This window comes from Folsomia candida, unplaced genomic scaffold, assembly GCF_002217175.1.
Source record: "Folsomia candida strain VU population unplaced genomic scaffold, ASM221717v1 Fcan01_Sc006, whole genome shotgun sequence".
Taxonomy (NCBI): Eukaryota; Metazoa; Arthropoda; class Collembola; order Entomobryomorpha; family Isotomidae; genus Folsomia; species Folsomia candida.
Window position 1 is genome coordinate 7,227,581 of NW_019091198.1, and position 14,373 is coordinate 7,241,953.

At 40.6% G+C, this 14,373-nt stretch overlaps 1 protein-coding gene across 3 annotated transcripts in view; it reads left to right on the plus strand.

Annotated features, from left to right (window-relative positions):
• Positions 1-14,373, plus strand: part of LOC110851365 — a 41,941-nt gene that overhangs the window by 13,059 nt on the left and 14,509 nt on the right. For all 3 annotated transcript variants that reach the window (XM_035853023.1, XM_035853022.1, XM_035853024.1), the window contains 3 exons: positions 11,708-11,946; positions 12,034-12,109; positions 12,263-12,322. In XM_035853023.1, coding sequence (XP_035708916.1) covers positions 11,708-11,946; positions 12,034-12,109; positions 12,263-12,322 — 375 coding nt within the window. The remainder of the gene's footprint in view (positions 1-11,707; positions 11,947-12,033; positions 12,110-12,262; positions 12,323-14,373) is intronic.

The window sequence follows — 14,373 nt, forward strand, 5'->3', positions numbered from 1 at the left end:
AAGAAAGACTCCAATCTTTCGTAATGTAGAGTTGTAGTAAATACTGTGATTTTAATACATGAATAATAAAACAGGTTCATCCAAAGAACACGATACTGTTGACGAGTCAGTTGACAATATCAGCACAATTTTTCTAAATTTCTCAAAATAAGACGAATCTACTAATCGGATGGAACAAAAGGGTGCATGATTTTGGTTGGAGAGTAAATTAAAATCCAATGTGTCGCATAAGTTGCCAAATAATTTGGACATAATATCCGCTGGAAGTCTCGGAGGGCGGAGGGAAAGCGATCGAGGTTTTCATATCGACTCACAATTATTCTGCGGTTTATTGCCCCATTCTAATGCTTTTGGTCGTCAGATGTGGAAATAATCCCTGACTGCTCTCCTCCCTGGCCGTGAGGTCTTACAGGACGTGCTTTGTATGAGGATCATGTCGTACAAATTGTGTGGCAAGCAGTGCATTCATAACGCATACAAGTTCATATGCCAGATAAATTTCATACATACTCACATTACCATTTTCTATCCTCGAGAATAGAATCGTTTCAATTTCACGGGTATTTTCATCCTCTCAATTTGTTTTAGCTTCTTTTCATTATTTAGCAGTTTAAAAGCTTAAAAAGTAAGCGGAAGTCTGTAATGCATTTATTCTAAGTTAGGACATGTAATGTGCATCATCGGGGATTACAACTTGCTGGAGAGATTTGTGAAATTATTATTTTTTTACTCTAAAATGTCATTCAGGAAATTAGGAATAAATTTCGTTGATGAATTTCTTCCTGGTCATTTCCAATGTGTCAATAAATCATTTTTTCGTAAAATTTGTATCCAATAATGTCAAATACTTATTTTCTAAGCTGTCTTCTATGCTAATTCGAAGAATGTGTATCTACATGTTCCAGATTAACTGGAAATCGTCTCCATAATACGAATACCTATTTACTCGGAATATGTATCTGTAGGCTGCCCGCATAAAAGTGCAATGTTCGACGAAGACTAGGACTATGTAGGTAAGGAGTATTAGCAGCAGATAGTTTCGTGGGCGACTTCATCTCGTCAACTCATTTTTCGGCATAGCAACTTTTTTTAGAGCAGATTTTAATCTAATTCTGAGCCGTACATTTTAAGGAGAAGTTTGCACAAAATTGGGAGTGAAAGGTTGGCAAGATCTCCATTTGCATAAGGAATATATGATTATGATGATGGAAGGAAATATGGTTTGGTGGAGAGAGTGAGAGGGAGACGTCTCCCGAGATGTAATTAAGAATTGACTTTTCATTCCTTTTTGCCTGCCTCCGGTTTTAGAGAGGACGAGGCGATGCTATCTCGTCACGGCCTCCGCGACAGATTAGTTCCCTTCTCCGTTTCCGATCCTTTTTCCTCTCTCTCTCTTTCACTCTCTCCTTCCGTGTGCAAAAATCTCTCGGCAACAATGAGACGGAGGTCCAACGTGGGGTAGAAAGAGGCCAGAATAATAACATATTGAGGATGAAAGTCATTTGTTTTAGACCCGAGTCCAGATATGATGATGTGATATGATGTTATCATCAAAGAGTGGTTGCCCATTCAGCTCCCTATTCCAGCTTTATGTCCCACTTTCACCTCATCTCAAATCCTAACTCGTGCATGCATGCGGACGGTATAATCATGCTTGGGATGAACAACTTGATGCCACCGCACGCATGCACATCTCAAGTTTCCCATTCTCATTGTTACGCAATTTTATGCTCCATTTTCCATCCGAATCCTCATTTGCAAGTGGTCACGTTCAGATTTTATATAATAATGAAAATAATGGACAGGATAAACTGTGACGTTCCCGAGTTGGAGGATTGTTTGGGGCATGAATTGATGGCGATATTGAGCTGGTCGTCGTCCTACTAAATGCCAAGTGGATTGGTTAGCTCAGTGTGTTTTGTAAAGGCCTTAAGCAAACTTTGTCAATAATCCTTTCCATCATTCCGCCTTCGGATTCGCGGTATACGTATGTACATCTCATCAGCCATTGTGTATTAGCTGTTGTGAAGGCGAGTGAACTATTTACTTTGGGGAAGTGACACTGCCGGATTGAATGGAGGAGGGGGTGTCTTCTCCTTTCGAATGAAGTGGTGACACTGGGAAATGAAATAAGATGATTGGATATATGCGTATGCGTACGACGAAGGAGAGAAGAAAGCAGTGAAAGGAGAGAGAGTGGCTGTGGGAGCTCGCCTCACTCTTGGATGAGATAAAATATAAAATGAAATTAGATGACCTAATGCATTCTCTTCCGCGTAGGAGATCCTACACGCTCCTCGGTTGAATGAGAATCGAAAACTTGGTTGCACTTTCACAACGTTTCCTTACGAAATGATACGTTCTGGGTGAGCGAGTAGGCAGAAGAGGGATCAATAATACTTTTGCAAAGAAAGAACAACTCAATCAGAATGAGCTCCTTAACTATCCAATCACCAATATGGAATCACCAATTCGGTCAAATAAACACACCAACTGTCACCTTCCACTGTTCGGAGGTAGCGATACCTCTTCCCTGACCCACCACCACACGCCCTCCTTCTCACCAGCGGGGGACGAATAGGGAAAATTCTGGAGGAAAAATTAACGGTCATGTTCGCCTTGAAGTGTTCAATTTTGACGAGAAGAGCTTGAGCATAACGGGTTTTGTGGCTGCATGCAGAGAAGGATGTCATTCCGAATAAGTGTAACAAGCTGATGATGATACAGAATGGTGAATTAGAGGCATTTGACGCCTGGTGGTGCAGAGGAGCTGCGGGTGTGTGTGTACCAGTGTGTGAGCATTAGATGGGAATAAACTTTGCATAAAATAAGCAGTGATAAGCTTCATCTTGGAAAAGAAGGAGACATATTCCGAGTTTGGAAAGGAAGTCAACTGCGGCCATTTGTTGACATTCTGAGACATGACAGCAGGACGAAGGCACAAAATATCACGGAGGAGAGCTTTCACTTTCTGACGTTGTCCCTCACAGACAAGAGGATGGGATGGTGGCAGATAGACGCAAAATGTCACGAAACTCAGCCACCACCGCCCAATTTGACTTCTTTCTTGGGAGGTCACGTGACAAGAGCAAAGTATTTGTGTGTGAGAGAGAGAAAGAGAGGGTGAGAATGGCAAGTACTTTCTCCTTCCACTGGCCAATGAGATATGTCACACATGTACAATTTTGCAGAAATTAGTGCTAATTCTGATAGTTTAACGTTATGGAAGTGCAATTGGCAGGTTTCGTTATGAGGACAGGAAATTGTGGTGTGGGATTGAGCAGTGAGGAAAAAATAGAGAGGGAGAAAGAGAGTGAATCGAGAGATGGATTTGTGTCTGGTCATCACTTACGGGGGTAAAATACAGCTGAGGACAGGGTAATCGACGTAATAAATGGGAGTGGGAGAATGAATTGACACTTTTTTGAGAAATGCCGGATGGGAGGTGGTGAAAGAAGGATTGAAATAATTCATAACGGATCGAAGGGCTGTGGTGACAACTATTATCGGTTTAATAGATTGGTTATATCATCTCCACAACGAGTCTTACTGTCACCATTCTTGTACTCCTTGTGTAACCCGTCCAACGGAGGACGAGTCGTCATCATGATCCCTTTCACGACTGGATCTCTTGTCCTCCTCTCGGCGAGAAAAAGTAATCTTGTACAACTCTCAGATTGCCACACGCAAGAATTAGAAGAAAAATGATGAAAAACCACCAAGGGTACTTGCTACTTTAAAGAAACGATAATTATTGTGCAGTGTTAATCCTTTTAATATAATTATTACAAGGAATTAGCAACCACATTAATATTAAATAACTACTCAAGTACGAAATGTTATCCGTGTGCTTAATTTTATTATTGGGTTCCGATAGTATCATATTTGTGGTTTAATTAACTGAATCGTGGGTATTTTTTACGCTCAACAAGAGCCCCGGTACATATTCTTGGTCATTGCTTTTAGGTAGATTATTATTGCAGTGCCATTGTGTGGGTCAGTGGGTGGGCATTTTCTTGTCGACCATGCATGTCACATTCAATCAGAGGCCCCCGTTTTTCTCTATTTCGTACCAAACCTTGTCTGCCTCCTCTTCTACGTGACTTATCTGTACAAGTCTCGACTCATGTCTGTTTATTTATGTGCCAAAAGTGGAACGGGACTGAAACATTTTTGTTTCATTTCGAGATGAAAGTTAAGAAATTAAGGAAACTTGCTGATTCCTCCGTCATCATGACGAAGGTTAAATGATGTTTGGTACGATCCTTTGTGTCATTGATTGCACCGGAAAGGAAGAAGATTACTCGAGTTTGGATGGGTCTCAATAAGTAATCCAGTTAATATTTTGTGTGCTTGGCTGTGTGTATCAGTATGTACACACACGACGTACGTTCCTGCATGCACATAGGTTGCCGTTCTCAAATAAAAGTTCCAAAGAGGAAATCAGGTGCTTTAATTGAACAAGAAATTATTACTGGCGGAGGTATTTTTTCAGTCTTTTGATGGATTTGTGAGGATAGTTTGCGGGGACGAGAGGGCTGGATGTGTGGAAACCTCGACGTCTTATAGGGTCGTCATATACAGGGTGGTTAAAATGTCACGCCACAATGGAAAATTTTTCAATGGGAAAAGTCCCTCAATCTCCATTAGTTACAAGATTTGGGATTGAGATTTTTATAAATTATTATCAAAACTGATGACAAAATTCTTAAAATGTTGCATTTTAGAGACAAAATTTCGGTAACTAATGGAAATTTATGGATTTTTCCCATCGAAAAATTTTCCATTGTAGCGTGACATTTTAACCACCCTGTACATAGCTGTGAGGTTTGGTTGTCTGAGCTGAGATTGTTGGTGAGTGGGTGGGAAGTGGTGAAGGTGATGCCCAGATTATTGAGAGTCTTTATTTTATCCCATTTCATCTCATCCTTCAACCCGTCTCCTCAAGAAAGATTGTCTGCGAGCTCAGCAATAAAAACGAAAACTTCCCACTCTGCCCAACAAGGTAGAAATTACAGAGGAAATTATTGTACTCGCTACTTTCCCCGCTTAGTTGTGCGAAATACTTTCTCTCCTTTCGCCCAGTGCCACTCCAATTCAATAACAAAATACTAACCGGGTTTCTTAGATACTTTCTCTCCTTCCCGATCCTTGCCTTCATTTGGGCCACATGTATACTAATAATTGTTTTCTCTGCTGCCATATATGATATATTAGCTGGTGGACTTTGACCTCAGCCGGTCTGTTATCACATGATCTTGCAGTTGTTTTAAATCACTCCTTGAAAATAAGCTAAATTTCGAGTGTAAAAGAAAGCTGAATGGTCATGCCTTTGGATCACTTACTATTCCGATTGTGGGAAAATTGAGTTTGAAGTTGTTGGGTCAGGATTTCGCCCCAATGTTTCGGGCTCAAGAACCACAATCCGACATAGAGCCGGTAAAGTGAGGCTTTCGACATCATCTCACAAGGGACACTCACGACCTGTCGTTTGAGTCCAGAGTACCCACTATGTTTTTTAGAATCTACTAGGACCCCAGATGAAGGATCCATTCATATTTCCATGTAAAATTCATATTTGGCGCCATGGCGTGGCGCCAAACTTAAAAATTTGCATTTTCGACCAACTTCAAACCCCCATAACTTTTGCATTTTATGTCGGATTTTCAAAATTTTATGCTAAAAATGATCACAAAAGTCGAAATTTTTGACAAAAAAAAATAAAAATAAAAAATTTCTAATTTTTGCAATATTTTTAGGATTTTTTCGACGAACCCCCATTTCGAAGAAAATTACGAAATTTTGCGAAAAGTTAAAAGCGATAATTTTAGAAAAAATTTCATGGAATAAGAAAGTTGAACTCTTTGTCATGATTTCTGCCAAAAATTTTGAAAATCCGTCCAGGATTTCAAAAGTTATGGCGGTTTCAAAAATAAAAACATTCAATTTTGGCGAATTTGGCGCCACGCCACGTCGCCAAATATGAGTTTTACACGGAAATATGAATGAATCCTTCATCTGGGGTCCTAGTAGATTCTAAAAAACATAGTGGGTACCCTGGACTCAAACGACAGGTCGTGAGTGTCCCTTGTCAGCCCAGACATGGCGACGAGGGAGGAAGAATTAGAGACGGAGAGAGTGAAAGAAAGAACGTCTGCTCCTTTCCAGAGTTCAATTCAGAATTCAATGTGGATTCTTGTGACTGAGCGAATGCATCTGATCTTCTCGTATCCGGCGTAACATTTGGTGTAATCGCAAATTCTTTTCTGGAATTGTTTTCTCAACGAGCTTCTTTCACCAATAAGACAACTGTTTGACGCATTTTTTTCAATAAATCGGAGAACCCCAAACAAACTAGTTTTGTTTCCCATTCCCCTTTTTCTCCTCCGTAAAACTCAAAGTTCGAGGAGGCCTACTTATTACCGTTAGAGTTACAATTGTGAGAAGCTTATATGTATATCACGTGCATTATCATGATAAGTTGTTATTACGCGATAAAATACTAGATGCAGAAGAAAATGCAAGCAAAACTGCAACAATAACATACTATTTTTTGTCATGGTTAATGCCTATTTCGCAAAGTGAAAAGTCTCCTTTCGGCATTAAATGCCCTCTCATTCGCAATTTCTTGAGTGCTAAGTAACCCTACGACTTACTTATGTAGTAAAAGAGCCAAGTAAAATCTTGGTAGAAATGGATTGGATGAGATGAGATGAGAAAGGGCGATGATAAGCTGGCTCTTTCAGGATAAAGAAAACTGCACGCAGGAAAAATTCTATCTTTCTGATTCCATCTCCAAAATGACCAGTGATATTTTTCAATAAATTCACTGCGGTGGATATAATAACGCATTTATTTAGAAAACCTTACTAAATGAGCAGAATAATGGGTACGTATACCTACATTCGAAGCATGGCTGATCCGTATTTGCGACTTGCTTGGTTTAAAACTGCAAACATTTCCTCGGAGCCAATCTGGACATCAGAGATTGCACGAAAGAGGTGGCTACACGTAAAAGATTGAACTCACCATTCCGCATTTCTTTCTCGAGAAAGATAGTTTTTGAGTTCTGGTTCTGGTTGGATTTTCACCCTCCTCGCTCCAACTATAACTTTCACTCCTTTCTCTGAGCGGCATTGGTGGTGGTGGTGGTGGCACAATGCTCAAGTTCTATTTCCCCTTTCTCGTCGTCCCTTCATTGTGCATCACAATTTCCACGAAAACATCACCAACAACCTGGATTGCCAAGTTGGTTGGACTTTTCTGCTACAAAACTCTCCCTATATTCTTGCGATCAGATATTTTGGAGATCTTCCCATCCGAAGAATCCACTCTGTGAGGATGTATGTGAATATCTACAAATGCAGCGCAGTTTTGCTTACTGGATTAGTGTTTATTCAATTCCTTTGGATAAAAGCGATCAAATTGCTTAACCGAGAAACACATAATTTTATCATCATCATCACAAAGCAATTTATTTCATAATGCACTAATCCTAAGAACTGCAAACTATAATTCTGGCTTATATAAACGTAAAAGTTACCTCTTATATAACTGCCAGCGTGCAAAAATACAAATCAAAACTTGCCCATACTTTGATAAACAACTGATCACAACTTCCCACATATAACGGAATGAGAACTTGTTGAGAAAATAAATAAGTGTTATTCGTCCTTACCATAATCCTGGCCTGCTGCGTATATGCTTGTATCCATGTCTTTGTGTGTGTACATGTGTCACTCCGTCTGACTTCCGCAGTAGCATGGCGTCCAACTAAATTCCGTCTGAAAGAATGTGACATTGTGCAAGAAACGAATGGGGGAGCAATTCCTTGTGCATGGAGAATTTGGTGAAGCCATGTTGCCTCAACAAACAGGAAGAAGGAAGCCTGGCACACTTTGTTCGCTGCTCCTTCCGGAATCATTGGATACACTTTAACATCCATAAATTTATATATCCACACACACACTGTCACCCCGTCTCCCATCAAATTCAGCACACACACATTCCAATAAACGGCTTATTTGTATCTCAATCAGGCGCCTCACCCGTGGTGGCTACTTAGCATGCGATTGTGTCAGATATGATTTTAGGAAGGGTGACCCGTTGCTTGCAGTGGGTTCGGTCATCTTTATGTCATCCCTCCCTCACAGCTCGAAATCCACAAAGAAGAACTGCACAAGACAAAAGAGAAACCAAACGGATGGAGAAAGTACACGAGTTGCAGCAGCCAAGGCCCAGTGAAGCAAGTGATGAGACAGAGAAAGCGAGAAAAAAGCTGGCCAACTAAACAAGGCCAAAATCTTAATCCTAATTCAATTCCACGAGCCCTCTATCCATCCATCTCTTCTTGAGCAAGGGTGTACTGGGTATAGGCAAGGATATGTATGTCCGTATGGCTATTTGCTCCATGCAAATCTTTTATTTCACCCAAAGAAAATAGGAGACGTGGACCAGATAAGAATTGTGCGAAAAAAGTGAGGGCAGCCAACCAAACCCAGGAACAATGGCTACTCACTCGTGTGACTTTCTCTCTTGGACACTTTTTTGCCTCACTTTTCCAGCTTTTTGCCACCATCAATGTTCCACCAGCGCAACTTTCCCCGTTGGAAGAAGAATAAGAACAAGAAGAAGACTGCTCTCTCAGTGCAGTGATTTCAAGAAACCCTAAAACCATCAGCAGCTTCTGGCTGCACATTACGGCAGCAGTTGTACCTTTGGGTCGGTTTTATAATTATCTCGTCCACCTTCTCCCCTACTTTTGCCACTCGGCGGCTAAATTACATCCTTTTTTGTCCCCTCCACACCACTAACAACATTGACAGTTCTATATTTGCCCACTAATTAGCGGTGTGGCTAAAATGTACTTTCTTTTTAACTCGACTCCATAGTCGGGAAGAGAGATAAAGGGGAAAAAGGAGAAAGGAACAGAGTGAAAGCGATGCAGGGGTTAAACTAGCAGATTTTTTTCTTGTGGCACCAAATAACTTCTTTTTCACCATTTATTTTTATACTCATACATCACGAGGTGCAAATGCAGGGAATTGTAATTCCATAGAATAATCATAAATCACAGAATGAACAATACCTCCTTGAGAAGAAGAAGATGATTGAACATTGCTTTGCTAAGATTTCCTCCCAACCGTTCACTCACAGTGGTTGAGATGTCGAACGTAAATATGATTAAGGGTCGAAATCTTTAGGAATAATTCAAATGGGAATTCATCTGGGAGGAGGGAAAACAGTTTTTGATTATGCATTGATCTATTTCGTTCAGGAATAGAAACAAATTTAAAATTGTGTGTAGGTGCATTTCCATATGTCATTTCCATATGTCAGTAGTTCGAGGAATATTCAGAACCGAAATTTATTGTGTGCATCGATTTATATAAAAAATCTGCACAGAACTGGTTTACGATATCTATCCTTAAACCTTTTGTACTTCGAGGTCAATTTAGAAAAAAAAGTATTCTAAAAAATATCTATGAGCTAAAAAACTTATATTTCCAAACTATATTTTTTTCATCAAAATTATGTAACTGGGTGGATCAACCCTAGAAAAATTGCATGTTATCCCCACGTATCCATAATAAAGCATGCATCCCATCGTAATAACTCTACAACTCTGCAGGATCTGGGTTTACTGTTTTGTTCTGCATGCATATCTGAGCGACAAACGATCGCTGGTACACTTACATACTTGGCAGATTTAAAAGCACCAAAATCCCATTGATCGAATCTTTCATCGTCCCATTCCTTCCGCTCCTGCCACTATAAATTCATTGCTTTCTACAATTCTGTAATATCTCCGGTTGAGGAAATGGAAACAAAAATTTCAGGCTCTCTGATGCCACCACTACATTTTGCTAGTAGATTCATGGATGCATGTTCCACTCTGTCGTGTACGTTGAACTGCATCCCCGAGGTGTGAATGGGGTAGATTTATTTCTTCTTTTTCCCACAGAGGCTGATAATCATTCCCACAATCTTGCATCTGGCGACGGGGCACAGTTATAGGAATAATGTTCCCAAAAAGTGTCTTCCCGTTTAGACGGCCGTTGTTTTGGATGAGCGTGTTGGATAAGAGAGTTCAGGTGAAAGCAAAGTTGATACCAAGGTGCGCACCATTGAATGAGGTGAATATGACGGGAATTCATTCAGCTACCAAAGCCCAATCCCCTGATCAAACTTTTAAATTATTTATCAGTGTGAACAATAATAAGGAATTCAGCAGTCTCTTTTCTCCCACTGGGTTGAAGATCTCGAGCTGAAAAAGACATTTCACTTTGGAAACGAGAGCATCCATCTCAAAGACTTTCTCATCATTTTGAAATTGAAAAGGACAGTTTGGACAGTGGTCTGGTGGGCTATCTTGGTGTGAGATGGTTTAGTAGCAGTTTACGAAATACCTTATTTCATTTGAAAGCTTGCCTCGATTAGACGAATGCTCGCTAGAAGATCTTTTCACACTGTGATATTGACAATGGCGTGAAAATTTTAGAAATTGCTTTCTGGGGGCACGCGCAAGTTGCACCACTGAATTTCTGAAATAAATTAAAGCAACGACATGGTTTTTGGTATCGTAAAATGTCTCAATTTTTTAAGTAGCGTCTGTTCGTACAGCGTGAATACACGTCTTCATTACCGAAAGACATATGAAGGGCGGTTCCAACATGATTTGCGAATATCTCTCTCATCATCCTGCCTTCCGTCTTCTGCTGGTGCGACTTACTTGTGGCATGTTTAGTGGGATATTGAGCAGAAAGAGCGCTAAGTATCGTAGGAGGACGACGGAAGTACTTGTGGAGATTATGAGGAAAGTGCTTTCTCAAGAAGAAAAGGAATGTCATTGATCATCATCGACCTCTTTGGTTTGGAAAGCCAAGGATTTATTAATCCATTGGATTCGTTTGATGACATTGGAGCGTCGCTGTCACATGAAACTCACCACCACCTCTGCAACCCAGCACGAGGAACAGACACGCTGCTGCTTGCTTTGCGAGGCTCCCAGACGCCGTGGTTGCTTGATGGTCAGGAGAGGAGATAGGTATCTATGCCAAAATCAGGGACAGGCGAAGAAACCCACATATCATCACGGGCCAAACGGAAAACCAAGCAGGACGGTTGAGTGGGTTTAGCAGGGATGGCGACGGAACGGCCAAATTTTAACTTTGCAATCCCACATCTTCTTCTTCTTCTCCCCCACAATTCCTTTTGGCATTCTTTTCTCCATGCGACTTTCACTGCCCACACAGAAGGATTCCTTCCCCGTCCCGCGCGTAGGTCTGACTGCGTGAAGAAGTCCTATTTTTAGAATATGTTCCTCCATTTAATTTCTATTTTCACAACTCGAAATGAGCTTACTAGTTTTAAACCCTTTGGAGAATGTGAGACTAAAAGTTTTGCGTCAACTTTATTTCTCATCGTTTAAACTCTTTCCACTCGGCATGCTTTCCTTTCCTGCTTTCTAATCCTCTCATTCCACCTCATCGACGCTAAATAGTCGTGCTTACACGTAAGTAAGTAAGCGACTTTCTCTTTTCCTGCCATGAATTGCGTGAGTGTCATGCTACGTATGTACATATTGTGCACATATTATTTGAGTATTTACACCGTGTAACTTTCACCACTAATAAATAAGCGTCCCCATATAAAAATTACGTTTACCACAGGTTTTATGATATTCATTTACTTGTCTTAATTTCAGGTGAGCTGAAGTATGGCGAAGGTCGCCGAGATCGGATGGGTGAAGGTCTAAACGTTCAAATCGAGGCTCCCAGCTCTGTCCGTGTGGGTGAGACGGTGGTTCTGAAATGCCTTTACGACCTGGGCGGAGATTCCCTCTACACGATGAAATGGTACCGCGGACCTGACGAATTCTATCGCTTCACGCCAAAGGAATCGCCTCCCGTCAAAACCTTCCCTTCACCAGGTCTCTCGATCGATGTAAGTTTCCGAAAATAGTGGAAATCAGTGAGGATCGAGTTAATGACTATCAACAACTAATACTAATTAATCAACTTTTTTTAACAGCTAGCAAACTCGAACGCGACACATTTGACTTTGCAGAGGGCTGATCTTTCATTATCTGGGCGGTACGATTGCGAAGGTAGGAGAATTGAGTAGTAAAAGTGATCTACTTCTGCATGCACGTGGTTATGGGTGCGTCGGGAACAATGAAAACGACGTTTTTTGAAATGAATTGTGTTTGTATCAAACATTTTTAAAGTATTAATCATGCTTTGAATTTCTATATTTCCAGTTACTACCGACTTTCCAAATGTCATTGCCAACGTGAAGCAAGTTTACTTGAGAGTCATAGGTGAGCAGGAACTTTACTAACTTTCGATTCTTTTCCAGTTCAGATTTATGTCGTCCGGAGTGAAAATAATGGTTTCCTTCCTCTCGTGTTTACTAACACTGTGTGCCTTTTGAGAGAATCTACGGCTCTGTTTAAACATATTCAACACGCCAAAAACTATTAAATTTCCGTTTTTCTACTCAACTTTTCTCGGGTCGAATCCCACGTTTTACAAAGTTTCCTACGGCGGAGTTGACTTAAAATATGGAGGGAGAGAGTTGGTGAGATTGACATAATGAAATCATTTTGGCTCATTATTCCGAACCAATTATCCTAATTTTTAATTTCCGGGAAGTGGTTGGAGTGAATATGTATCCCGTTTGTTATGCAATAGTTATGCTTTACACGAATGTGTAGAATTTCGAAAATGTGTTCACGATAAAAATGAAACCCATAAAACAGGATTCCAGATTTGAGTCATGAGTTAACAAAACTACGTCGGCATGCTATGCAATTGCAGTTTTGAGCAAGTGTCGATCCGTATTTTTTCTGATGAGCTCGCATTTTATACAGAAAACCCGCACGACCTGTCGGCCCATCTCCTCCTCCTCCGTAGATACGCAGTAGGCTAAAAATTATTCTTTTTTTCACCAAAGAGCATAGGTCGTAAATGGGCTTGGAGATAATGTATGGTCGTGAAGGTATCTATTTATGAATGTCCACCGACTTTGTAATGGAAATTGGCGTGAGAGCCCGGGCCAACAGAAGGGACACCATGCCAGCGCACTAAAACTGTCAACTCAATGTGTGCAGAGGCTGTTGTGGCTATTTTATTAGCACGTGTGTGAACACAAAACGGCCATGAAAGAGCATTTTGTCCGCAACAATGCGGAAAGTGTCCGTAATTGTGTATTTGCTTGCACCAATTCAATCCTCCTCCGCCACCACAGGAGACAGGATACCAATTTCTATGCATTCATGTTGTCAGATAGGAATGGGGTGTGAATCATATGGAAGAATCTAATTGCAACCATTGTTAACTTATTGAGCCAATTTTTACTTTATCCGCAATACGATTACACAACGTCCATATGGAGGTTTTAGGCAGAGGAAAGTTGCACACACACATAACTTGGAGTTGCATAAGTACTATGCATAATTAAATAGTAGTACGCACTCAATTTCCACAAAGTAACCGCAATTCCATTAAAACGCCTCCTGCAATACGTACTATTTGCTCACTTATTTTCGCACTTGAAATAAAATCTGCATCAATTTTCCATGAACAATATTTTCTCAACTCTTGAGAGCACCTAGAAGTTGGGTGAAAGTAACTTTTGAAATTCGTTGATTTTGTTGCGTGGCGTGGCGTGGGATGGGAAAGTGAAGGAGAAAGTTGCTTCTCCTCGGCAGTTATCCTCCTGGCTGATGATTACGAGTATGGGTGCTCTCAGCACATTATTATTATACAGCCCATTAACGACACGAGGAGTGGAGTGGGCACTATAGCCGTTTCATTTTCATGACAAATAATTCCACTTCTGACCGCACACTCGGCAGATTTATGAAGTGTGTGCTATGTATGTATGCACGTCGGGTTGGTCACTTTCCCTCTTTTTGCCCACAATCAATAGGGCAGACAGCAGCCCAACTATCCCAAAGTAATAGAAATGTTTGCATTCTTTATGCAGTTTCGCATACTTACAATGCGATGGTGTGAAGTGTAACCCTCCGATTTGGCTGAAATTTTAAAATTAGGTGGTCCAAGCCAATACAACTAACGTTTCTTCAGGCAGTTTGTGCGATGGTGAGAGTTACTCAAAATATTTGAGGTCAAAGTTCAAAAAACGGCCGACTTTTTTCAGGCGGAGTGAGAAAACTCCACTTCCATTCTCTTCCCCTCGCTTTGATTTTATTCAGGCGTCTCGCTCATGCATACGCCTTCATGCTCAAGCACAAGCTTTGATGCAAAATAATAAAAAATAAACATTATTAATTATAGCTTAAAGAGCAATTAATACGCATTATACATACTTAATTTAATTTATAATTAAATAAGTGAGATTTTTACT